Source organism: Bicyclus anynana, chromosome 3, assembly GCF_947172395.1.
Source record: "Bicyclus anynana chromosome 3, ilBicAnyn1.1, whole genome shotgun sequence".
Taxonomy (NCBI): Eukaryota; Metazoa; Arthropoda; class Insecta; order Lepidoptera; family Nymphalidae; genus Bicyclus; species Bicyclus anynana.
Window position 1 is genome coordinate 18,108,626 of NC_069085.1, and position 26,691 is coordinate 18,135,316.

Below are 26,691 nucleotides of genomic sequence, written 5' to 3' on the forward strand. Positions count from 1 at the left end.
AATGAAAAGTAGAGTGTTTAACATGGGTAAAATAATCAATTCCTACTCGGACTATAGCCGCACTCGCTACGCTCGTGCGTCTAAATACCTCGGGAATTGATTCTTTCCACCCTCGGTTAACAATCTACTATTTACTAAATAAATCGGTGACTTGAATAAGGCAGTCGACTGCAGTCGTCGGTAGCTGTTGCCTCAGCCGTTGACAACGTCTTGCTTGTGTAAATAAACCCTAAGCGGAGACGTAAAATTTTTGGAGCCTTTGGATTGATTTCATATACAATTCAAATTTATTTCAAGATCAAGTAAGTTTTAGTTTACAAACGAGTTTTGAAAGTTAAGTCCGACTTTACGAAGTGGTTTTACTTTGGGTTCGGAATGTTTTAAATTAAAATTAAAACATTTGAAAGAATCCAGACAGTCATGAATTTAACTAGCATAACGAAATTTATTTCAGAAATTATATATATCTAATATATAAAAATAAGTCGGGTTTTCCTTCCTGACGCTATAACTCCAGAACGCACTAACCGATTTCCAAGGTTTTGCATTCGTTGGAAAGGTCTCGGGCTCCGTGAGGTTTATAGCAAAGAAAATTAGGGTTAGGGTAGGGGTAGGGTAGGGATAGGGTGGGGTAGGGTAGGGGTAGGATAGGGATAGGGTAGGGGTAGGGTAGGGGTAGGGTAGAGTGGGGCTAGGGTAGGGGTAGTTGAAAGTTTACATCGACTTTCACGCGGACGAAGTCGCGGGCGTCCGCTAGTAAATTATATAAACGATTGGCTTATGGCAATCACGTCAGATATCAAACAAAGATGCCGCATCATATTCGGTCCATTAATTTAAAAGTATTATGCTACATACAGACACAATGACCTACAGTATAGGAGGGAGAGATGAGATAAATTGCCTCAGATTAAATAAAAAAGTACCAATAATATAAAAGACCCAATAATATAAATGTGCTAAAATTACCTTACAATTTTTTATATTGAAAGATAATAAACAGAAATCTAGGAAATAGCTGTGTTTAAAATACATTTAAATTTTCAACTTCTAGATATGAATACATATCTAGAAGTTGAAAATTTAAATGTATTTAAAAACACAGCTATTTCCTACATTTCTGTTTATTATCTTATATGTGAGCTGTTCAATGCACAATAACCCCGCTATCTAGGATCAATAATAAAATTTGTAATTAATCAAGACATTACAATCAACTCAAAGGTAAGAGTTTCATTGTGACTCATTACTTTTTTTGTCTGGGGCAAACAATGTATGGAGAGTGGCACATCTTTAAATATCATTTACAAATTAATTATTACTTCCTTTATGAATATGAAAACAATCCGATTGCCGCAAATCAAGGTAGATCAGGAAATTCATTAACTGCACAGTATATATGACTTAATGAAATGCTGCCTCGTGTATAACTTATTTAAATTTTTCATTTATCTTAATGCAAAAAATAATACCTGTACTTTGAATAAATATTAATTTTTCAATTTTTCAATTTTAACAAATGGACTTGGAATTTTCATTTGAGTCTGAACTTAATGAAATAAAATGGTTCTTATTCATATGTATTCTGTGATTTCGTCGGATTAAATTAAATTCTTATTTCGTCAGATTAAATTTTGATTACAAGTTTTTAAATATTTTTTTAAACTTTAATAATAAATAAAAGTACTTTAATTGCATTGCTAAATGTAATTGAACATATTTTTCTAACTTCAAAAAAGAAATGTTGCTATTTGAACAGGTGGCAACGTAACCTTAAGGTACCTATTTGCCCATTACATTGAATGACTTACAACTATTCAGTGATCGCTGTATCTTCATTCTTTGTACTATAATTTGAAAAATAGCTTGTACTCGTAGGTATGTAGCTACATATGTTAAGAGTTAAACGATTAATTGACCAGGTTACAATGTAAGGAGTCCGTTTCTTCGAAGAATGTTTCTTATATATGTGGTTTAATTATCCTCATCAAGTTTTGATAATAATTAGTACTCCTACAATTGAAATACAGGGATGTCCCGTATTTTTTTTAATTGTAAAGGCTAGTGTAGATGCAATAACAACTGATGTCAAAAGTATTTTTTAAATATAGGCCGCTTTTACTTATCAATTTTCTTTCCAACTAAGCGCAACTCTCTATAGAATAAGTACGTACTACGACAATAGTCCAACGGGGAGGAGTTCTCGTTCTTAAGTCCGACTCTTTAGCTGATGAGCTACTGAGGTAGATAAGAGCATACGTACGTTGCAGCTTACGCTAAGTGTGAGTTTATACTTAATATAAAAGCTTAGTCTTACCACAGAAAACATAAATGTACATCATATATCGTTTTACGGTTTTACGTTTTTACTGACCAAATAAAAAAGTTCTTCTTTCTTTTTTATAAAAATCTAGACAAATATTGACAATAATGACAATAATAATAATATTTTTTTATTAACATTTCGTAGTCTTAGTGACAGTGAACTTGTAGGTTTCTGGGGTCACGTCCTATGTCTCCGTTGACGAGGGTCGGCCTTCTGTTGACAACTTGTCATTCTATTATAATTTATTTCAACAAAACAAAATCCCTACTAGCTTTTATTTATAACCACTACAATATAATCAACTATGGGTAGGTACTCCGTTTTTAAGTAAAACTAACCTATGTGCTAATTTTTAGTACTAATCAGTAATACACTGATAATATCTATTTAAAATTTAAAAGTAAGATAAACAATAAAGTGAAATAACGATCAAAATGAGCGAGATGTCTTTTTACTGTCGATCGAAATCAGCGATAAATAAATAAATAAATAACAATGAAAATAAAAATACAAAAAGCCTTTTATTTCTTCTTATTTACAATTAATTAGGTGATAAGTGTTTTAATTTGTTAATTGTTGAATTAAGTAAGTTGTAATTTTAAAATGTTTATTTTCTTCCCTTTTATTTAAAAGAAGTACCCTTTACTGTGAAGGGAGGCCTTTACCGTAAAAAAAATCAGCGATATGTCTTCTTTATAGTCCAATTAAAATGAGCGAGATGTCGACTTTGTAAGTTCGATAAAAATGAGCGAGTTGTCTTCTTACTGTCGATCGAAATAAGCGAGGTGTCGTCTTTATAGCTCAATCAAAATGAGCGAGATATCGATTTTATAGTTTTGATGAAAAAATAGCGAGATATCGACTTAATATTTTAGATAAAAATGAGCGAGATGTCGCCAGTTGCTACAAACTTCAAGCGTGGTCACTAAACTCAACTTCAAGTGTTGAACGCGTAACGATTTAATTCACATATTAAAACATGAAATTGGAACCCTGTGGCGTACAAGATAGAGACGTCTGAGTAATCGGAGCGCGTTGTGGTAATTGAGACGAACGGCAGGAAAGCCGTGTGCCCACCGCAGGCGATTCTAGGAAATCCTTATTAGGCCAACGACACATTTTACTGTGTAACAGCGAACGTTGCCGAACGTCTAGTCGTGGCTACACGAACTTTGCAAAACGCTCTAACTTTTAAATAGATAAGACGACTAAAACTCACTTGGAATATGATGTACTACACGTTACTCGTAGTTGATCGTAAATAAAACTGAGCGAAATGCTTGTGAGTAAGTTAATCCGATACGACAGGTGAAAGGTCAAGCGTAAACTGATTGCGTTACGTGTTCTCAGCAATAGATATTACCGACGATTATTAACGATTTATACCGAGATAAAAGTACCCTAATTGTTATAAAACGAGTTATAAACTTAACATTTGCCGAAATTCGTCCAAATGTATTCAATCGTTTTCAAGCGATTGAGTAACAGTTGTAAACTTTATGTGTGTAAAATTACATTCAAATCAATTTAACAGTGTTTACGTGATTGAGTAACTTACACCTAAACACAACAACCAGTACTTTCATATTTTAATTTAACTAGCTATTGTCCGCGGCAGCGTCTGCGTGTTTCCTTCTGAATCAGTAGATACTTTTCTTCTGGATAGTATACCTATTATAATGTAAAGTCGACAACATAATATTATACTGAACGTGTCATTAAAATCAGAAAAATCGCCCACGTTGTTAAAGTGTGAAATCGTAACAAACAGTCATATATTAAATCACATTCATATTTTATCGATTAATTAGTAGAAGCAGTAAAATTTTAGAATAAATTATTTCTATAACTCTAAAGTAACGCTAAATGAGCTTACTAATAAAAAAGTTAAAAAAATATTTACTGACCATATTTGCCATATTATTAGGTACAGCAAATTAAGTGCCAATTACATGTGCATTGAAAAACAGCAGTTCATTAGCATCTCAAATACATATAATTATCTATACAAAAATGTATATTATATGTCTTCTCTTTGGCCGGTTCGGTCAACGTACCCTAAAATATACGAAAAGAGAAAGGCGAGTAATTATAATAAAATAACCATGCAGCATTAATAACTTTGCCAGTTTTATTATTTTGTTTTTATAGCGAACACTATATCATATTATTTTAGGTTTTATGATATTTCTAATGCATTTTATATAATAAACTGCTTGACTACTTTTATTTTAATCTTTGCAGATACTTGCTACGAGTACATCCATGTAGAATTCTGCTTTATTAACCACAATACCTTTTTTTGGCCTTTCGCAATTTGCTCAATTCGACGTATATTTAACTAAACTTATTTTTAAATAAACTTGTATAGTTAATTCTGAATTAGATTTTAACTTATTTTTTTACATCAAATTTCAATGTAACAAAGCCTAAAGCTTGCTTCAAACTTAGCTTGGAGTTGGACATAATTAAAACATACAGCCAAACAAAGAACTTCCTCCTCTGGAAATCGGTTTTAAAATGAAAATTCGTTTATCTAGTTTCGAGTAAATTTTAATTCTGTATTTGTCTAAAAGTACCAATTCTTATATTACTATATTATGTTTCTTGCGTAAAAAAACAAAATATATGAAAGCCTAATTTGAACCAATACGACATACTGACACTCCTCTCAACAGAATAAGTATATACTCCTTACATATATGTATGGTTTAATCGAAAAGTGAATGTAGAAGAAATCATTAAATATTAAAAAAAAAACAAGTGAATGTAGATCGGTAGGTTGCCGCCGCACCCTAACTGCCGGCCACGGCCACCGTGTACAAGGAATTATTCGCAATTAAATTCACGTAATAATGTTTACTTTATTCACATTAATTCAGTTCGCGTTGTGACGTTGGACGAAACGCGTCGATATTTATTTCTTTATTGATCGATATAATAGTGTTGTGCACTTTTATTTATTTATTGAAATTATTTTTATTTATTTGATGATTAATTGACAAAGTGTTGTACGCTTTCATTTATTTATTGATTCAATTGACCAAGTGTTGTGCACTTTTCGTTATATACGATTAAACTGTGACAGTGACTGGTGTAAATGTGTACAGAAAAGTATACTGCGGCATCTCTCCATACTGGTTTGTCTTTTTATTTTTTTTTATTTTGTATTTAGTAATAGTACTTCACAGATTAATCAATAATATACAGATGTAGCGTACTGAACAAGACGGTGTCGTACCCGTCACGGATACGAAATTCAAAAACGAATACGTTCTCTTGTCAGTACGATACGAACCGTCTCATAAGTAATTTTTAATAATAATCAAGAAAAATGGCGTCTTATGTTCTTAAATATTTAAAAAATTGTTCTCAAAAACTAAAGAAATAAGATGGAGTATTTTATTTGTTATTGTTGATTATTATATTAATTTAAGTAATTGTTGTTAGTGTTAAATTTTAAAATACATATTATGAAAAAAGTTTGTATATGCAGATGTTAAGAAAACGCGTGACTTTTGTTTTTTTTTGTGGGTTGCACCGGCTTCCGCTTTGTAAACACTCTGTGGTTACTCTGTGTAGTATTTATGCTTTTTTCTTTTATTCCTCGTATTTTTGTAAACGTGGCTATTGAATGTTATGTATGTCATATACATGCAATGTTTTAGTATTTCAATAAGTCAGTTGTAATGCAGGTATTATTGTTCCGACTTACGTACCTACTATTCGTATGCAATTAATGTCTGTCTATGTTCACTAATAGTAGACAGCACGCAATGGCATATGTGTAATATATTATATATAGCTAACTATGTTTTATAAGGACGCTCGTAGCTTCTTTCCCATTACATCAAAGGCGACCGTTAGTCTACGATATAATTCTTCGCTAAATAAATATAAAATACTGTTCTACGCTAAATAAATATAAAATATTATTCTACACTAAATAAGTATAATATTATATTCTACGCCAAATAAATATAAAATACTATTTTATTTGTACCTTCTGGAGACCCTTGGGCCATAGAGTCGCAGTGCCAAAAGATTTTACCGAATCATTTCACCGCGGTTTCGCGCAAAGGATCAGCCTGGCTGTCCAGCGCGGAAATGCAGCCAGTATTCTTTCCACCATTCCACGTGGGCATGATTTGTATAGTTATTAGGATAAGTTAGCTTATGTTCCTTATTGTATTCTTTCTCAAATAAAAAAACTACTATTTTAAATAAATATAAAATATTATTCTACGCTAAATAAATATAAAATATTATTCTACGCTAAATAAATATAAAATATTATTCTACGCTAAATAAATATAATATACTATATATTCTCCGATTTATCAATCCGTGCGGCAACGCAACTCCGATCAAATTCTCGCAATACACATTATAATTCCAACTGCATTATTGGTGGAGGTTGATGATTCAGTGTACTTTCGGATCCTTTGAGTCATGAGGTCTTCTGTTCGAGTCCTGGGTAGGGCAATAATAATATGCAGGTTTACTTAAAACCTCAGCAATAGGCCGTATTTGGGAAGTTATTAGAGTTACCTATATCCCTGTGCCTCGTAGAGCACGATACACAGACCGACGGTCCCGGTAACGATTTATACATTCCATTGAAATATTTATGTTTTATGTGGGTTACCAAGATCTTACAAAAAATAACAAATTTAAAAGATTTTTTGTTGAAAATAAAATTATCTACGACTTTAGTCAAGTAACTTTGTCGCAGAACTAAAAATAACAAATTTAGTGTAAATCGATAAAAGATTAACTTTTTTTTGCAATCAAAAAATCATCAGATCTTTTTTATAGATTTTGATAAAAAAATATTTAAGGGATAAGTAATTGTTATCAAAACCATTTTAAATTTTTATTATTTACATACATAATTAAGGTTTTACATTGAAAAAAATAATATGCAAACTATTCGTATTCGACGTATTCATTATCTCCTACAAGCTCTGCAAAAGATAGAAAATCTCAACTAAATAACAAGTCTTTACTCTGGTAATAAGCTGGCATTGGTAGCAACGGTATCCTAGTGACCTCAGCCGAAAGTACGAGAAAAATGGCGGCCATCGATCCAGACCTTGTTACTCTTACATAACAGCCTCTGAAAATATATTATGACTGCCGGAGTAAGTCCCGCACTTACTCGTAAAATTCTAGCACTGTAAAAGGATCATTTTGACATTAGGCTAGTTGACATCTTTTTTAAATGGTTAATTTAAATCCGGGTTTAACCTGTGGGTTTAATAGGTTTTGACGGCCGCGTGGAGCAGTGGGTAGTGACCCTGCTTTCTGCATCTACGGTTGTGGGTTCGATTCCTACAACTGGAAAATATTTGTGTGATGAGCATGGGTGATTTCCAGTGTCTGTGTGTATTTATACATTATATAAGTATTTATTATGTAGTATATAAATGTATATGAATATTATAATATCAACTATCCTAGTACCCATAACACAAGCTACTCTGTATGCTTACTTTGGGACTAGAATGTGTATTGTTTAAGTATATTTATTTAAAATAAAAAATAAAAAAAAAAGTAGTGGAGTTGCATAAGGTTGGGGAAGCTACATCAGAAAAAAGAAACAAACTGAACTAAAAGACATACTTAATCATTTGTATGAACAAAAATAATAATAACTTCTGAGATCTTTTTCATCATAATCATTTATCTACCATTAAGAAAAGATTTAAATAAACTTATAAGGACCGTTAATCCGAAGGTTGCGCTTGTTTTTCATTCACCAATTTCTCCCATCGTGGATCCGTTTTTGTTACGTAATTTAAAGGATTACTATCCTTGCTTTTTATTTGGGCCATTGACGAAAATGTCAAGTCAACTCGCACAAGTACACTAAGTACATGTATTGGATTCAATATTAGTTACAAAAAAAAAACATCGGGTAGGGGGCTCGCGACATATTTCTTCATACTAAAATGGCCGTGGTACGAATAAGGTTGAGAAACCCTGATTTAAATGGTTCATAAAAAATTGTTCATTGTCGTTCTACTACATTGAAAACTACCCTATTATAACGTCACTGCAATCTTACCCGAGCTACAGACCCCTGGATTTAACTGACCAGTCAAATTGTTCAGTTAAATCGTCTGTGTGACAAAAACTGTACAGTTAAACTGACGGACACTACCGTCAGTTTTAACTGTACAGTTTTTTGTAATGGTTGTGATTGAAATTAGATGAAACTGTACAGTTAAAACTGAAGGTCTGTAAAAGCGGTGTATGAATAAGAATCAATCTAACGTTGAAAGCGTATCATTTAGGATTTATATTGATAAAATTATTGTGTGTGTCTATATGGCTTGGTTTACATTCATAACTTGTGTCTGTAGATAGGTCATTATATTAACACGAGGACCCGATGGTCCAGTGATTAACCTTTCTGGCCTCGGGTTACGAAGTCCTATGTTCAAGTCCTGTCGAGTCCGGTCAAGCTGTGAAATATTGAGCATTTCTTCCAAGAAATTGTTAGTGAAAATCTCAGCTCGGAGTTGATAAATTGATGTTACAGAGAGCACTTTTAAACAATCGACGAGCTCTAATGATAGTTAATTAATATCTAATAGTCATCATTCATCATCTAAGCCCACCATCCAGTATTAAAACAGCGTGGTGTTCCTAAGCTCAATATCATGCATTAAATTCAATTATATGTATTGTCGAGAAAAATCAATTGGCTAAATAGTCCACGTTCTTAGTTCACGTTACGTTACGTACAATGCATGTGTTGTTGGTTGATTGTTATGTAAGGCATTCTTCTTAGTATTGCTTTATATAGCCTGTATCCATACACCACACTTTAAACGTAAGTACTCGATGTAAATGCTACTGTATTTGTTTGATTTATTGCAGAAAATAAACACAATTTGTACCTTGTAAAAAGTGTCAATGGAGAACTAATTACACTCTTGATAAAGTCATCAGTATTCTCTTTCAGCGCACTTTCGTTGGAGACCCCACTCGACTATATTTGCAGACATTCAGTTATTCTTCCCCACTTTCAACCCCCAAAACTTATAAACGGCTCAACCGATTTTCATCAAACATGTCTAAGAACACTCGTAAATTGAAATCGCTTCATTCGTTCGGGAGCTATGGTACCACAGACAGACTGACAGACATGTCAAACTTATACACCCCTCTGCATCGGGGGCTAAAAAGGTACAATTCTGGGAAAGGCTACCCAACGGTTTCACCTGCGTAGTTCCCGTTTCGGTGGGAATAGCATATGACACTAAAAGATAACGTGGCTTTCTATTAAGAAAATAATTTTCAAATATAGTTCAGTAGATCTAAAAATTACCTTACAAACTTTACCTGTTTAGGCACAGAATAAAGATGATCCAGAATGCTCTAAACGCCATTTGACAAGCAGCGTCGCGAAGCCGGTGAAACCCATAAAAAAACAAACGTCACGCGTCTCCTAGACATCTGCATATATACGAAGTTTTTTCGTAATTTGTATTTGAAAATTTAACATTAACAACAATTACGTAAATTGGTATAGTAATCAATAATTACCAATAAAAATATACTCTATATTACTTGTTTAGTTTTAGTGAACAATTTTTAAAATATTTAAGAACATAAGACACCATTTTTTGTATAATATTGAAAATTACTGATGCGACGCTTAGTGTCGTACTGACTCGAGAATTTATCCGTTTTAGAATTTTGTATTTGGAGCGCCTACGACACCGCTGTGTTCCGCGCGCTCTATCTGCCTGTTATTCTTTAATCTGTTTAGGTATTAGATGTAAACTATATTGATGGAATGGTAATTTATGTTAATTGCCATGACATACGCACGAGTAATGATTTTTAATCGGTTCGACTCTTGGAAAGCAAATGTGATGTTTTTTCCAAATGGTGTTATAGAAACTGGCCTGACTGGACTCATGACGTCAAACAAAAAGTCGGATGTAATAATTTTCGATTCGATTAGAACAAGATTTAGAGACCATACATACGTCTATGGCGTACCTGCCTACAATACGGCTAAAGCTTTTGTTACTATAACCTTGAAATTAAGTTCAAAATTTATAAAAAAAAATCATATTTTCGTCATATTTTAATGGCCTATCTGATGAATCATCGCCTCGGGTCTATTCTACTAATTTTTTTTTATTTATTGTATATCATAAATCAGCCTATATTTTTCTAGTCTCACCAAATACAATAACCCAATTTCATTCATAAAATATTAAGCAACTAGCGGACGCCCGCGACTTCGTCCGCGTGGAATTCAGTTTTTTACAAATCCCGCGGAAACCATGTATTATTCCGGGATCAAAAGTAAAAAAACAAATTCAGCCAAATCCAAACAATTATCCATACAAACTTTCGCATTTATAACAATAATAGGAAGTAGAATAGGTCTTAATTTTATTAATTCGTGTAGTGTACAAATTATATTTTACCTCTTATGCCCATCTCTAAATATTAGCTTTTGAACCATTATTTTGTTATAAGAGAAATATAAAATGTTGTTGTTCATAATACATCATAGACTTGAAGTCTTGTTCAGTAGGTAAGATACTGAACAAGACTTCAAGTCTATGATGTATTCGCCCTCTGGAGACACTTGAAAAATTCACCCGGCCGTTTAGCTGGGCTGCCTCGTATTATTAGTAATGAGAACATTCTCGGCATCTAGAGGTCTGTAGGTATAGAGATGCTACATTTTTCTTAAAAGAAAATTATAATAATTTTAGAAAAAAAGCTTTTTTTTTGTATTTTTACCGAATAAAATATTATTCATTCATAAGACACTAAGGATTATTTTATGGATTTGTAATTTATGTAGGTACCTATTATTTTATATTTATAGTTTATATTTATAGTTTATTCATTTGCGTAGTCGATGTGTCGATTTTTCGTAAATATAACTCAACTTCTGTAACTTTTCATCCCCTGCTTAACTCCATTAGTGGTTAGTGACACCACTAATCAAAGTTAATTAAAAAGTTCAACATTATCATCCTAAGCCCGCCATCCAGCATTTGAAAAGCTTGACAAGTTTAAGCTCAGTTTTCAACAAGTAGGAATGAAAAAGGAAGAAATTATTGCCAATTAGTAATTTGAGATGAAATTATATCGACATTAATTAATACAAGTTAAGGATTTGTTGTAAAACTAAATTATTTATTTAAATTTTTTTCCATACTTCAAAAACGCTGTTGTAGATTTTCTGACGTCACAATGTTATTTGATGTCACTAGAGGAATAAACGCCAAACTAAGGCATGTCGATTTTTTTTTTTCATTTTTTTATTTTTTATTCTTTACAAGTTAGCCCTTTACAAGTTAATCTCACTTGATGGTAAGTGATGATGTAATCTAAGATGGAAGCGGGCTAACTAGGATGAAAATCCACGCTCCTTTCGGTTTCTACACGACATCGTACCGGAACGCTAAATCGCTTGGCGGTACGTCTTTGTCAGTAGAGTGGTAAGTAGCCACGGCCGAAGCCTCCCACCAGCTAGACCTGGACCAATTAAGAAAACCTCAATCGCCCCAGCCGGGGATCGAACCCAGGACCTCCGTCATTAAATCCACCGCGCGTACCACTGCGCTACGGAGGCCGTCAAAGGTTCTCACAGTCTAAGGTTTGGTGTTTACGGACTACGTGACGCCATGACATGGCCCTTTGGCTCGTATAGAGTAATAAATATTTAAAAATTGGAAGTTTTATGTATTCGCGTCTCAAAAAATTATGATAATTTATTTTCAATCTAGCAGAACGATACTGAAAAATTTAAGACCATTTAAAAAAAAAGTGTCAACAAGCCTATTGTGGTGGTCACTTTTTTTTCTGATTGTGTAACTGCCGTAGGCTACATAAGGGACGTCAGCGGTGTCGGGGAGGGTAAAGGTGGACACCCTGCTTTTAATCTGTATTGGGTAAAATTTGTACAAAACGCTCCTTACGTAACGTGCCGTTAATAAATAATGTTCGGTATAAATTCCCAATTATTGATTTGAGATGAAAGCATCAAACGTTACCGAGGTGACGATAGAGCTTGCCGTGCGCCCTTAGGCATTCCTCATTCGCACGAGAACTTTTTTAACGGACGTTAAGAAAGCTTTCAAATACAACAAATGCATTCACACGACAGCGTTTTTAAAACACGACGCTTTTTTCAAGTAGTGTTGCATTTTCAATTTTGGGCGTTTACAGACGACCTTCATTTAATTTCATACTATATTTGAACGAAAATATTTGAAAAGTTAAAATTATGACATAATCTTGACCTAACAAAAGTGCTTGTAAACTAAGCCTAATTGAAATAAATGAATTTTGAATTTTGTTACAAAACCTCTCGTGCGAATGAGGGCTTACAATATGAATATCGAAAGAGGGTTGATTTATCGAGAATATTGATATGAGTATGTTTCATTATTTGCCGCGCTCTTATGTCTACACAAACCGTTTAGGGATTTATAACATAAATGGCGTATAATTAGATTCGGCTCTGGCGTGTCATTAGACTCGGCTCGTGTTAGACGTATAAATCACTAGCTGACGCCGCGCGGCTTCACCCGCGTGGTTCCCGTTCCTGTAAGAATACGGGGATAGTATATAGCCTGTAGCCTTCCTCGATAAATGGGCTATTTAACACTGAAAGAATTTTCCAAATCGGACCAGTAGTTCCTGAGATTAGCGGTCCAAACAAACATAGCTTTTTAAAATTAGTATAGATTAATTTCATGAATTAACAATTATATTATTCATGTTGGGATTGACGTTGTGTATATTAATCTATGTAGCATCGCAGTTTAGCAGTGCAGTCTCCAGCCGGGATGAGTAAAAGCATTTCACCAGCGACGAAATTTCTTTTTATGCAGCACGATTTTATAATTAATTGAATTATTTCAATTAAATCTTAATTGTTGTAACAAATTAGAGGACGATACAGGGGCGTAGCTACCGCCGTATCAATGATACGGGGTCCCCGGACTATAGGGGCCCCTGAAAGCAAAAATTTGTAAAATGTAACGCACAATTTCATTTAATTTGGTGCTTCCCGAAAAAAAAACATAAAAAACTGTCTATGAGTTTTTGCTTTGAAAATGACAAAAGTCCAAAAACTGTCATTTTAGAATTTAAACTATCGTGAGTGTTATTCATATTAATTAATTATGAAACACGGCTAAAACTCACGTGATATTAGGTCGGAATATGCTCGACTAGTTTCGAACCCATACGGGGCCCTTAGTTATGAGCTGGTTCTTGCATCGCGGCACGATCCAGTTTGAATCGTATGGGTTCGAAACTAGTCGGGCATACTCCGACATAATATCACGTGACTTTTAGCCGTGTTTCATAATAAATTAATATCACTGTCATATTAATTATAAGTACGCATTTTTTTTTCTTTTGTGAGAAATCTTTACCCTTCATTTGGGCGCCCCAACAAATTTGGATACAGGACCCCTCCAAGGCACGCTACGCCACTGGGACGATACGTCACAGATGATGTGAAATAGCTGGAAGTGTGACGGGTGCAGCCTTGTACATGCAAAAACGATACTAATTGACCGACAATTACTACTGTTGTGTTGCCAGTAAACAGAATACGAGTGAATCACAAAGTTTACATACATTGAAATGTGATTACGGTCGGATATTGACTGCTAAACAGGCTAGGAAATTGATTAAGGCATATTGACGACCTCCGTGGCGCAGCGGCATGCGCGGTGGATTTACAAGACGAAGGTCCTAGGTTCGATCCCCGGCTAGGCTGATTGAGGTTTTCTTAATTGGTCCAGGTCTGGTTGGTGAGAGGCTTCGGCCGTGGCTAGTTTTTACACTACCGGCACAGATGTACCGCCAAGCGATTTAGCGTTCCGGTACGATGTTGTGTAGAAACCGAAAGGGCTGTGGATTTTTGTCCTCCTCCTAACAAGTTAGTCCGATTTCATCTTAGATTGCATCATCACTTACCATCAGCAGGCTGATTATGTATCTCGACGTATCACTTCTAACTGTGTAACGCAAAGCTAAATGGAACACTAGAGTGTTTTTGCAATTCCGATTATGTAAGACAAAAGACAGCCACAATGCCTAGTGATATCGTTCTAGGCGCAAAATTTTATCGACATTATGCGACTAAATAAAATACACCCTTTCCCGGTACTACTTACTACGGGTGCGGCATACTTTTGCACATATACGCATTATACTTGATTTTGCTGTTTGTCTGTGGTGAAGTGAAGTGCCATAGTTTCTTTGTTGGTAAACAAAGCCGTATTAAAATATTAATAAAAAAATTGGTTTCGTTGGATCAAAGTACTTGCTACTGCTAGTTTTTTGTTTTCAATAGAAGTAATTAATTAATCATTTTATCGTATACATTTTTATTAGTGTTAATAGTTAATTTATCAAAGTAAACGGCCACTTTTACATAAAACATTATCTACACGAAAGTTCTTCAAAGTTTTATCGTCTGCCTATGATTAATTTAATGGTCGTTGTGATAATATGTAAAGTATATTTTATAGTGTTTATTATTAAAGTTTATCGCTTGCAACTAAAGATGTCCGAGAAACTCAATGATCGCCAATTGGAACTCTAATTGGAGATTGCAGAGTGCCACCCAAACTTGGCGATGGGTTGTTTTGGAGGGCCTTTGGAAAGTCAGGCTACTAAATAAACCTTCCGTGTTCGCGTCTGCCAGTGGCGTTGTGTAAGTTATCACATATCTATATTCTATATTATTATTTTAAAGAGGATGAGAGGAAATTTTTGATATTGTAGGGGGTAATCTCTGGATCTTAGCGATAAGGCCGCCTTTTGTATGCTGATCTCTTCCTAATTTGTTTTTTATTTCACTTGTTTTTGTCTTTGTGGTGTGCAAATAAAGTATATTTATCTATTATCTTTTTATCTACTAAACCGATTTTGAAAATTCTTTCACCAACAGAAAGTCACATAACTTGTGAGTGTAATAGGCTATATTTTATCCCTATAGTCCCAAGGGAGTGGGAACTATGCAGGTGGAACCGTCAAGCATCAGATAGTAATTATATTCAATTGAAATTCATAATTTTCTATTTTAAGCTTAACATAATACTTGGTTTTGTGACTAGCATATTGCATTAAGAAGCCTATTTAAACCACAACTATACCTGCACCATGTAACCTTTAAGTTCTAAGCATTAAGTACAACACGAAAAATCAAAATCAAACTTTGTCTTTTTATGCAGATGTATTAGAATTGTTTGTATTTGTAGGTTTTTGTTTTAGTTACATTAAGGCTAAATATAAAATCCTACCTTGATTAGTAATTTTTTTATGATGATTGAGGCTAGCCACTTAAAATAATTAATTCAAATTTCAATTACAATATATAGTTAAGTTAAATCCTACAAGTATATGTATCTCCTACAAAACTGGATAAAATATAAGGCAAATCAAAAAACAAAAGAGCTCAGTTTAATCCCATAAAAGCCCAGTTGCTGCAGAGTATAGACTAGAGGGTTTGCCAGGGATATAGGTCCATAAGCACAGCAATAGCCCAGTGGATGTAACCTCTGCCTCAGATTCCAGAGGGTGTGGGTTTGTATCCAGTCCGGGGCATGCAGCTCCAACTTTTCAGTTGTGTACATTTTAAGATATTAAATATCACATGTATCAAATGGTGAAGGAAAACATCGTGAGGAAACCTGCATACCAGATAATTCTCTTAATTCTCTGCTTATGTGAAGTCTGCTAATCCGCTTTGGGTCAGTGTGGTGGACTATTGGTCTAATCATGAATGAACGAATAGTATTACCTAATCCAGTGTATGTAATTCTTAATGATAATAATTGCTAATTCAAATAATAATTTGTACTTTATATTTTCTTTTATTATGTACATGTTCAGCTTAATAAATATTGCACATTTTGATTTGTTAAATATCACATATAATGAATATTGTTATCATTTACAATAATGTATTGTTTATGATAACAATATTCATTAACCTGAAACTAAAGGATCACAAACATTCTTAGTCTGAAAAGAAGCTCAACATAAATACAACAAAGTATTATTTTTGTTATCACCATCTCACAGAAATATATTGTAGAACCAAGTAATATACCTGAGGTATAAATATATCAATTAACCCCCCCTAGATTTGTCATTTATATAAACTCTTAATCAAGATATAATACATAGGCCATTTCTTATCTCAATATTCCCACAGGAATAAGATCTACTTAAAGAAACCGGGGGCATATGTAGTTCATGTAATAAAAAAATATTTTCTACATTTCAGATCAACATGAAGATGTGGGCTCTAAACTTTGAGTGCCAGGGACTGACTATGGAAGTCTCCATGTCGCTGGTCACCATTGAGGTGCAAAACACCTTGAAAAAATTGGTGATTCTGAATCCTTCATCTCTATGAACGATTCATGAAGAAAGAATTAAACAAACATTTAATGAACAGATTTTTTATAAGATTATTATCAATAATGACATTGCATATGAGAGAAAATTGTCAAATATAATTTCATTTTAATTTAATATAGTTAATTATGACATCACTGTATATAAAGAATATGATTATTATCATTTGGTTAATTTCAGTATTACATAGTATTAGATAAAAATTTTATTGTAAAATTGCACATCAAAATATGTTTTATTATCTATTATTAGGAGGAAATATTATTTAACTATTATTATTATCCCTAATAGCCCAGTGAATGTGACTTCTGCCTACAATTCCAGAGGGTGTGGGTTCGAACCCGTTCCGGGGCACGCACCTCCAACTTTTCAGTTGTGTGCATTTTAAGAAACTAAATATCACGTGTCTCAAACAGTGAAGGAAAACATCGTGAGGAAACCTGCATACCAGAGAATTCTCTTAATTCTCTGCATATGTGATGTCTGCCAATGTAATCCAAATATGCTGGCTCATATTCGGCTCCTGTCAGAATGAGAGGGGTTAGGCATTGGCCTTCCCTTACCTTATCAGCCGATAGACGTCCACTGCTGGACATAGGCCTCTTACATGGACCTCCAAGCACAACGACCTTGAGCCGCGAACATCCAAACAACCGACCAACCACGCTTTCCAGTGCGGGGTCTCCCGAGTGCGGGTAGGCACTAACCCCTCTTACTGTGGGAGACTCGAGCTCAGCAGTGAGCCGAATATGTGTTTATAATGATGATGATGATGATGATGATTATTTAAGTAATTGTAAAAGAAAAAATTGAATACTACATTAGTTGTTTATCTATACAATTCAATAATTTTAAGAACAAAACATGTACCTACCACATTGTAGGAAATAAATAAATAATGATTTGATTAAAAACAATGTTGTTTAATGTTAAGCAGGTAGGGCCAGGTAGTTCTATATTTGTGTAACATCTATTACTTAAAAATAAAAAATATATTTACTTGTGTTGGTATTTTTTATTCAGACTTGATATATTGTTGTTGACAAATTTTGTTATAATATATATCTTTCATTCTTTAGTTTAATTTAATCAAGAAACGACCCTACTTACACATATAGGTACCCCCTCTAACAAAAATAGACTGAAGTATAGGTAAATATTTAACAAAAATGTAAATTAAAAATTAATTATAGATTAATTAAAAACATGACTACAATTTGAATTATCAACTTTAATAATTTGCTTCAAAATAAAAACACATACGCGTGGCGCAGTAAGTAGTGCTCCTGCATCCACGGTCATGGGTTCGATTCCCACACCTGGAAAATATTTGTGTGAAGAGCATGGGTTTTTTCCAGTGGGTGTGTATTTATACATTATATAAGTATTTATAGGTAGTATATAAATGTAAATGAATATTATAATATCAACTATCTTAGTACCCACAACACAAGCTACTCTGTATGCCTACTTTGGGGCTAGATAGTGCTTTGTATGGTTTAAGTATAAATAATTATACAGAAGGCTTGGTCACGAAAAAATATATCCAGTCCTTTGTCTGCATAGCTTGAGGGTTCTAGCAACTTGTTATCATGGTTTTGAGTGAGGAATCCTTGGACAATACTGCCATCACAAGAATTACTGTTTTCTGTATCCAGCCCTTGATCTAACAGCCAAGTGAAAGCTTCTTTAGGTGTTGGTTGAAACATTGTTAAGCTCTTCACTTCTTCAAAATTATTAGTGATTCTCCTAGAAAAATAAATCATAATGTAGGTATACATGGTACTGCCCAACAAGTTCTTATAAAGTAGGTATATAATATACTGACCTGTGATAAGTCTCCTCCTTCGGCTGCATAGCTTGAGGGTTTAGGAAACCAGAGTTCATGGTTTTGGAGTGAGGAAACATTTTACAATATGCACCCAACTACAAGGCTCCACCGTATTTCTGACACAGCAATGTTGTGCATATCTTCATGGGATCTAGGAGCAGCTCCCAAGATGGGGGTCATCATGCAAACATTGGTCACCTGAAAGAATTGAAGTGTGTATTGCAATGTATTATGTATTTTGCCTACATAAAAGTAACAGTTATATATAATTTATAGTATATAATTTATATTTGGATCCTGTAGTTTCATTAACTGACAGTTATACCTAAGCAACAGCTTACCTAACAACCAACAGCGGTCCCTATTGGGCAGGTTTTCCTCAAGTGGTCTTATTGCACTGGTTCCATATGTACAAGTCATAAGATGCACCACCAAATTGAGCATCCACTATGTTATTATTAGATTGGCATCACATATCTGAAATATTAATTGACAATATATAAATAAGTTAATGTTTAAATAAAAGGAGGTACCATGCTTTTATTCAATTCTAATTGTTAGCCTCCTAGTAGCTTTTGGCTTGTAGGCCGAACTATTGTCACATGGGTGCAATCAATGCGCCGTAATACCCGGGCAATCCAAATTTTTTCATAAATCTGTAAGTAGATGTTAATCTAGATTAAGCACCTGGGTATATGTCTATTTACAGTAACATCCTGTGATATGAATAAGCACTCTGTGTATTATTTATTAATCTCAATCAATAATCAATCTCATTTTGCAAATAAGTTTTTATGCAAAATCAACCTATGAAAGATTCAGTGTGGTAGTGAACACAAATTAGTTGAGTCTTAGAAAAAAAAAACTAAAAATATAATGAATAGGTTATGTTAGTTTCATACTGTGCTATAAGTTAGTTTCATACTTACTTATTTATAATGATTTTGTGTTTAATGCAAAGGGAACTTAACACATTTTTTTTAAACAGCTGGGGTATTCAGGAGCGTCAGCGACTTCATGTAGGCATTTGCTAAAAGATGCCTTAGCCATCACAAAGCCATTTGTATGATCCATTGGCATAAAAGTTTAAAGCTGCCAAGACCTGTAAATAATATTCAATGGTTTAATTTAGGTTCTTAGGATGACAGTGACCGATCTTATTATTTGTTTCTTACAATCTAACACAAATACTACTGGACTGATTATAAAAAATCTTTCACCATTGGTAAGCTACAGCACAGAGTAATATAGGCTATATAAAATATAGCCCGTATTACTCTGTGCTACCCCATATTCCCACAGGAACGGGAACTACACCGGTCAAACTATGGTGTGTCTGCTAGTACTGAATAAGCCTACTCCAAATCTTAAACCAACTTATCCTATGATGGAAGCTCACCATATAAAAATACCATATTCATCCATTCCATTTAATATAATGAAGAAAATTCCTTCATTCATTCATATAACTTACTTATCTCTAATTCATTGCGAACAGCAGTTGTTCGAAGACTTTGTATTTCTTCTAAAACCTGCTGGTTTCGCGACACGAAAGTTTTGCAATGAACTCGACAAAGACATCTTTTTCGTTCCGTTTCCGCGTACAATACAAATGCTACATGCATTGTATTGTACATGGCAATGTCGGTAAACACTACAAAAATAACACAATTAATTAAATTCACTTCAACTAACTCTAAAACTGTAATTCTGCTTTATGAAATAAGTATGTAGGTACCTACTATATATTCTCAACTTTCGTCATATTTTACATGAAAAACTTTTCTAATTCTGATTTTATTGACTTACAAACTAATACCTTACTTACAAGGTATAGTACAAAATTTAAAAAATCCTAAAAGTACTTTTATTTGTAATTATTGAATCACAGGCGTCAAGTAAACTTTATTAAAACACTGCTCGGTATTAGTTTCTATAGCGATTGACTTTGACAACTTCTGTGTCACCCAGTTCTATGATCATAATGCTTACATAATCGCTTAAACTGACTATCGATACGTAAAAACTGCGTTATAACTTGGATAAATCCCTACAAGTGACCGTGACAGAGAACGATCCAAGATGACGTCATTTCGGTGGGAGATGTGTGTTACATGATCGCAAAATCGAAAAATCGCTGTCATTTGTTGTCGTGACTGTGATTTTAAAGCGTTCACCGAGTTACATAATGACCCTGCAGGTGAGATTGTAGTGTAACTTGATGAGACTTCAATGTTACGCTTCAGGTGTATGGGCTATGTATTTAATATTACTCTTTATTTGATAAAACCTAACCAGTTTAGATAGTGTGGGGCCCCATTTTATTATTAACAGCAGGGCCCTTGGTTACCTAGCTACGCCACTGCTTGCATGCCCTGCGAATTGTCGCACTGTTTATAGTACAAGCGATGATGTTTCACTAGCGTACGACCGCGACCTCATCCGCCCTTAGACCTCTTTAATTCGGCCCTGTTGCTAAATCCGTTCTTAACGGACTTTTATTAACTAAACTAAACTACCACTCTGCCGAATTTTGTCTTTGTTCATCAAGCAGTTTTTGTTATTTCGGGATGTGGCCTTAGGCTTTTTTTGTAGATTTGCTTGGTTCGTCAATTCTGTATTACTATTTAAATAAATGTAAATACCCAGACAGTCACTAACTTAGCCAGACTAAACTTCAGAAATAACTCATAAAAGAAAAAAATGTTTTCTTTAGAATTGTTTATCTGATCTACTTTGTACAGAGCTAAGAACAGTTCCCGCCTTAAATCAGCTGTTTAAGAAAAACTTCGTTCAATTTGTTAAAGAGCTACAGACAGTAAAACAAATAGACACGGCAACATCGTAACAAGTTTATCATCGCGTATATGGAATCCACTGTCAGTAAGAATCAACATTTCAAACCGGAAACGAATAGTTTACAACTCGCCAACATTATAGCATCAAGTAATTAAACACAATCAGTCTATACGGCGCAGTTCACAGCCATTTACATTGGCTTGCACTGATTACTTTGACGTCAACGGGTCTATTGGACTATCAGACACTTTCGTGTCATTCCAACTGGATTCGTGTAAAAATGTTTATTTTCGGATTTTTTTCCGTTGCCTTATATTCATTATAGTTCAAAGAATCCTCGACCCACCGAGGATATCAAGCGGGTTGCAGGGAGCCGCTGGATGCTGGCGGCTAGTGACCGTTGTGCTTGGAGGTCCCTGCAAGAGGTCTATGTCCAGCAGAGACGTCTCTCTGATGATAATGATATTCATGATAGCAGTATGTGGTATCAGTTCCGAAAAAATACTGCCTGTCTATGTCGATTCTTTTTCTAAAATCGAAAATTTACAGTGAATATGAGAATGACATATCCGATTGTTAGGTTAACTACGTGATCTATCGATACCAAATGTCATTTCTATACCAAAGTCTAATAAATAGTTCTTAATACATAATTAATTAAATACCACATATCCATACATCCACACTTAATATTATAAATGTCTAAAAAGTTAAAATTAAATAAGTCTGTCTGTCTATTACCTTTTCACGACCATACCGCTAAACGGATTTGGTTGAAATTTGGTATAGAGATAAATTGGACCTTGGAGCAGAACATGGGATACTTTTTATCCCGGAAAAGTCGTAGGTTCCCGCGGAATTTGTAATAAATACAATTTCACGGAAACGAAGTTGCGGGAGTCAACAAGTGTTATTATACTCAGAGGCCCAATTATCCGCCCACTTTAATATACTCGCGTCTTAATAAAGAGGGCGGATGATTGTGCCTCTTAGTATATTATAACTTATATCCTACACATTATATCCTATTCATAGCGGAAAATACTTTGCTTCTATATTTACAAACTTTATTATGAAATTAAAGTTGGTGTTCCTACGAGTAGTGCGTCGAGTACAAGGTTGTCTCGAGTTTGCGGTCTACAGATTTGTCATGCTTATTTGGGTCATAATGTGTCATTAATTAGGTAGATAAGTTATAGGTAAATAACATTAATATTTTAAGGTGCTGAAAAACAAGCTTTTGATATAAATACTCTAACATGTAAACATACCGTAATAGCCCAATGGATAGGTGTCTCCGACTCCGGAGCGTGTGGGTTCGAATCCGGTCCGGGACATGAACCTCCAAATTTCAGTTATGTGCATTTTAAGAAATTAAACATCACGTGTTTCAAAGGGTGAAGGAAAACATCGTGAGGAAACCTGTATACCAGCGAATTTTCTTAATTCTCTGCGTGTGTGCAGTTTGCCAATCCGCATTGGGCCAGCGTGGTGGACTATTAGTCTAACCCCTCCCATTCTGAGACTTGAGCTTAGCAGTGAGCCGAATATAGGTTGATAATGATAATTATACCAAGCATTGTAGCATTTTCATGTCGGTTTTTGTGTACTTTTCAATCAAATAATCGCGTGTAAGTAATGCCATTGGCAGTATATACTCGGATACTTACCTAGGCCAACAAGAGATTCCAATGCTTTTTTTATAATAATTGCTGCGTGTTTATCAGAACTAATTTAAATTCACCATTACTAGTGATTCCTTTGCAGATAGAAATATATCGATACTTTAACGTGTTAGGTTACCTACTCTCAGACGGTATTTTTTTTCTATTCTCTCTATCATTTTAGCTTATTTTATAGCACCATTATTTTATAATGATGTTAAAAATTCATTATGCATGTATAACTGTATAGACAAGAAGTTTGATTTTTTCACAACTTCATGGGAGCGTAGACCTGAGTATACGGTTTAAATTTCAACTTGATACGCATTCCCGAAATAAAGGGTCTTGACAGACAGACAGACAGACAGCCGGACAACAAAGTGATCTTATAGGATTCCATGTTGTCCTTTTGAGGTACGGAACACTAAAAAACCGTAATAACTTGGTTCAAAAGTTCTTTTTTATTAGATTAATTATAATTTTTTAAAAAAATTTCTACATGTTATTTTTATTAAGATAACTTATACTCTTATGATGAAATCATACTCGTAACGTTGTCAAATGTACGTTGATTAACCTTTCTTTATTTCTAAAATCTATACAAAACTATTATAATCTATTACAAAACGGTTAAACAATTGGAAATCTAATTAGTAGACTTGTATGAAAAAATAAAACCTTGAACGGGCCTCCTGTAAAGTTGGATTTAACGCTTGGTAAGTCGAAGTCAGTATTTAAAAGCCTAAATTTAATTAAAAAAGATACTTTCCTCAAATCCACGAATCCCTGATTGATGTCGTGTTGGATTTGCCATAGTTTTATAACTGAAATAAAAAAAAACTAAGTAATACATAATAGAGACAGGCAGACATAAAGTGTGAATGTGTTGACTTGTCAAGTTAAAATAGTCTAGATATACGTTCATTGTTCGATTAATGTTAATATATTGAGATCGAATTCACGATATTGAAGGACTGTGAGTCGCCGGCGAAGGTAGCTGCCAGTTTACATAACATTTATTTGAATATTTTCAGCTACTGGCGCAGTGATGTAAACTATATCATTGTTTACTTGAATAACCGCTATAGTTTCCATAAGTATAGATACAGTGCATTGTGTCATAACGGGATAGATAAATATTTAAATAGTATAATATCTACTAGCTTTTGGTTCGACCTCGACTTTCTTTCTCGAATTTCTTAATGGTTTAGTAAGTAGTAAGTTAAGGCGTGAAAGCGCATTTTGCAAACAAACTTACATTTGTATATTATGGATTACATCTTCATTAAAACCTATTATATCTGTAAATTAATGTATGTACATCTGTGGGGCCTTTAATTAATTATTTATTCAGTAACAAAAATAGGTTTCATATTTGGTAAATTCGTCCAACTTCAAAATAAGCGTCGATACGTCATCCGATTAGGTAATTCCGAGTATTTCATCGACACTGGCACATCACTGGGTCGTTGTAATCGAGCGAAGGAATTAATTAGCCGCCAACAGCGACGACGCAAAATTGACATCTAATTAATTGTCATAAGGTCGATAATCGTCTGCGCACCGTTGCTCGGTTTTTCCTTAGTCCTACGTCGAAGGTGAGCCGCTTGCGTCAAACTGAACCACCCTTTCATAGCCATGATTCACTGAACTGAGGACGTGTCTCAAGGACTTGTAACAGGTTCGATTACCGGATTTCATGGTATACTTACTCGTAGAGCTCTTTGTGACGGAAATCGCCTGGGGAAGTACCTACTACCGCGTGATTCCCGTTCCTGTAGGAAATTGGAGATAAATATAGCCTTCCTCTATAAAATAAATATTGGATAAATTGGCTATCTAACATTGAAAGAATTTTTCAAATCGGACTCTGGGTAGCTTCTGAGATTAGCGCGTTCAAACAAACAAACAAAGAAATTCTTCAGCTCTATAATATTAGTATAGATAGCGGCACAACCGGAAATATCGCTAAGTATCTTTCACTGCATAAGACGAAAGAGACGACCAGGACAACTTCGCCGTCATTAGTCGACATTTGTCTATTTCTTCACGAGATTTGTCGTTGGTTGCTTGCTAGGTCTACAGGCTGAGATTATTCATGAGATGTAATGTTTTCGATAATTTATCTTATGTGCTTCGAAAATAGAAACTCGTGATCCGAAACCACATACCTAGTCATAGGCTAATCTGTGGTCCAGTAATTAAGCCTAAGGAGGCCGTAATAATTAAGTCCCAGTAAAAAAAATAGCGGCAGGACTCATCACCAAGAGGTGGTAGTTCGATCCCAGCCCCGTTGGTATATTGTCGTACCCATTCCTAATACAGTCTTTTCCGACTACTTTTTGACGACCTCCGTGGCGCAGATGTATGCGCGGTGGATATACAAGACGGAGGTCTTGGGTCCGATCCCCGGTTAGTCTGATCGAAGTTTTCTTAATTGATCCAGGTCTGGCTGGTGGGAGGCCCGTGGCTAGTTACCACCCTACCGGCGCAGACGTACCGCCAAGCGATTTAGCGTTCCGATACGATGTCGTGTAGAAACCAAAGATTTTCATCCTACTCGTTCCATATGACAAATATTCTTACAAACAAACTAAAATAACGTATAATACAGAACACTACGTGTTCGAGTTCAACTCGCACTTGACTTTTTTATAGTTAACGAACAGCAGTTTAAAAATTCAAAACAAAATTGTACATTCTCGTGTTTTTACAACTTTATACCTATAACTTAAAAAAAAAACGTGTAAGTTTTTGCGCGCTCCGCGTCCGTTCTATAAATATCCGGTGAATAGCCTATTAATATCTTACTCGCAGTGAGTGAATTGCGCTGGGTCTTAGAAAAAAAAATACTTTGTCCATGGCCGTGACGAGCAAAACAACATTAAGGGAGACTTGCCACCGGAGCTGTGCGGCTGTGAATAACTTAACCGCAGTTAAAAATTCAGCGAACTGCACAGTCGTTTGAATTTTTCATTTTTAACAAAATTCATTTCTGGAGTTGACTGTACTGTTAAAATAATTATCAATACAATTTTAAACCTGCCTGACTCCTGGGATGAAGACTAATTTCACGTCTACTTTGTTCCTTATTGTTTTTATTTGTAAATAATTACTACACGTATATTGATTTAAATATTATTGTTTTAGCTAGTGATAGCAATTGTAAATAAATCTAGTAAATAAATAACAAATTACGGCATATGCAATCCAATCAATGTAAGAGTATTTGCTAAAACATGTGAAAATGACGGCAGCATTTATTACAAAGTACAATGTTATGCCCACTGAATGCGTGTAAAATTACGCTAGTAAATATATCTCGTATACAATATGGAGTTTATATTATAAAAGAAACACCTTCGCCACGATTGTTAGTCTATCGCGATATACTCAAAACTACTGAATGAATTTTCACGCGGTTATCAACAATAAAGTTTATTATTGAAATCGGTTGAATAATGACAATAACTGTGATAATTTTCTTTGAAGTTAGAAGGTTTCCTGGGCTTTGGCTAGTTTTACAAAAAAACGCGCGGCCCCGGCAACTACGGTGGAAAGCCGCCTTAATGTAACGTCAGTTTCTAGTCTATGAAAATGCAAAACGAATTTAAAATTTACTAAATATTGTACGC

General features: G+C 34.4%; 1 protein-coding gene and 2 long non-coding RNA genes across 16 annotated transcripts in view; 2 read left to right on the plus strand and 1 right to left on the minus strand.

Moving 5' to 3' along the window:
* Window positions 1–26,691, plus strand: part of LOC112049338 (nuclear factor of activated T-cells, cytoplasmic 4) — a 137,080-nt gene that overhangs the window by 38,424 nt on the left and 71,965 nt on the right. The window contains exon 1 of one of the 4 annotated variants that reach the window (XM_024087192.2): window positions 5,196–5,466. The exons of the other annotated variants lie outside the window; for them this stretch is intronic. Within the exon in view, the coding sequence (XP_023942960.2) occupies window positions 5,427–5,466 (40 nt within the window). The 5' untranslated portion in view covers window positions 5,196–5,426. Of the gene's footprint in view, window positions 1–5,195; window positions 5,467–26,691 lie in introns of those variants that run through there. 4 annotated transcript variants of the gene reach the window in all.
* LOC128199884 (uncharacterized) lies at window positions 5,475–18,888 on the plus strand. Its single transcript, XR_008252408.1, has 2 exons — window positions 5,475–15,050; window positions 16,629–18,888. It is a non-coding gene; the product is annotated as an uncharacterized LOC128199884 (long non-coding RNA).
* On the minus strand, window positions 17,758–20,600 carry LOC128199883 (uncharacterized). Of its 11 annotated transcripts, none has more exons than XR_008252399.1 (6): window positions 20,459–20,473; window positions 20,068–20,247; window positions 19,523–19,695; window positions 18,935–19,070; window positions 18,591–18,791; window positions 17,758–18,511 (listed from the first exon to the last, which is right to left on the minus strand). It is a non-coding gene; the product is annotated as an uncharacterized LOC128199883 (long non-coding RNA). The 11 variants fall into 11 exon arrangements; XR_008252398.1 differs by lacking the exon at window positions 20,459–20,473 and adding an exon at window positions 20,336–20,350; XR_008252400.1 differs by lacking the exon at window positions 20,459–20,473 and adding an exon at window positions 20,332–20,346.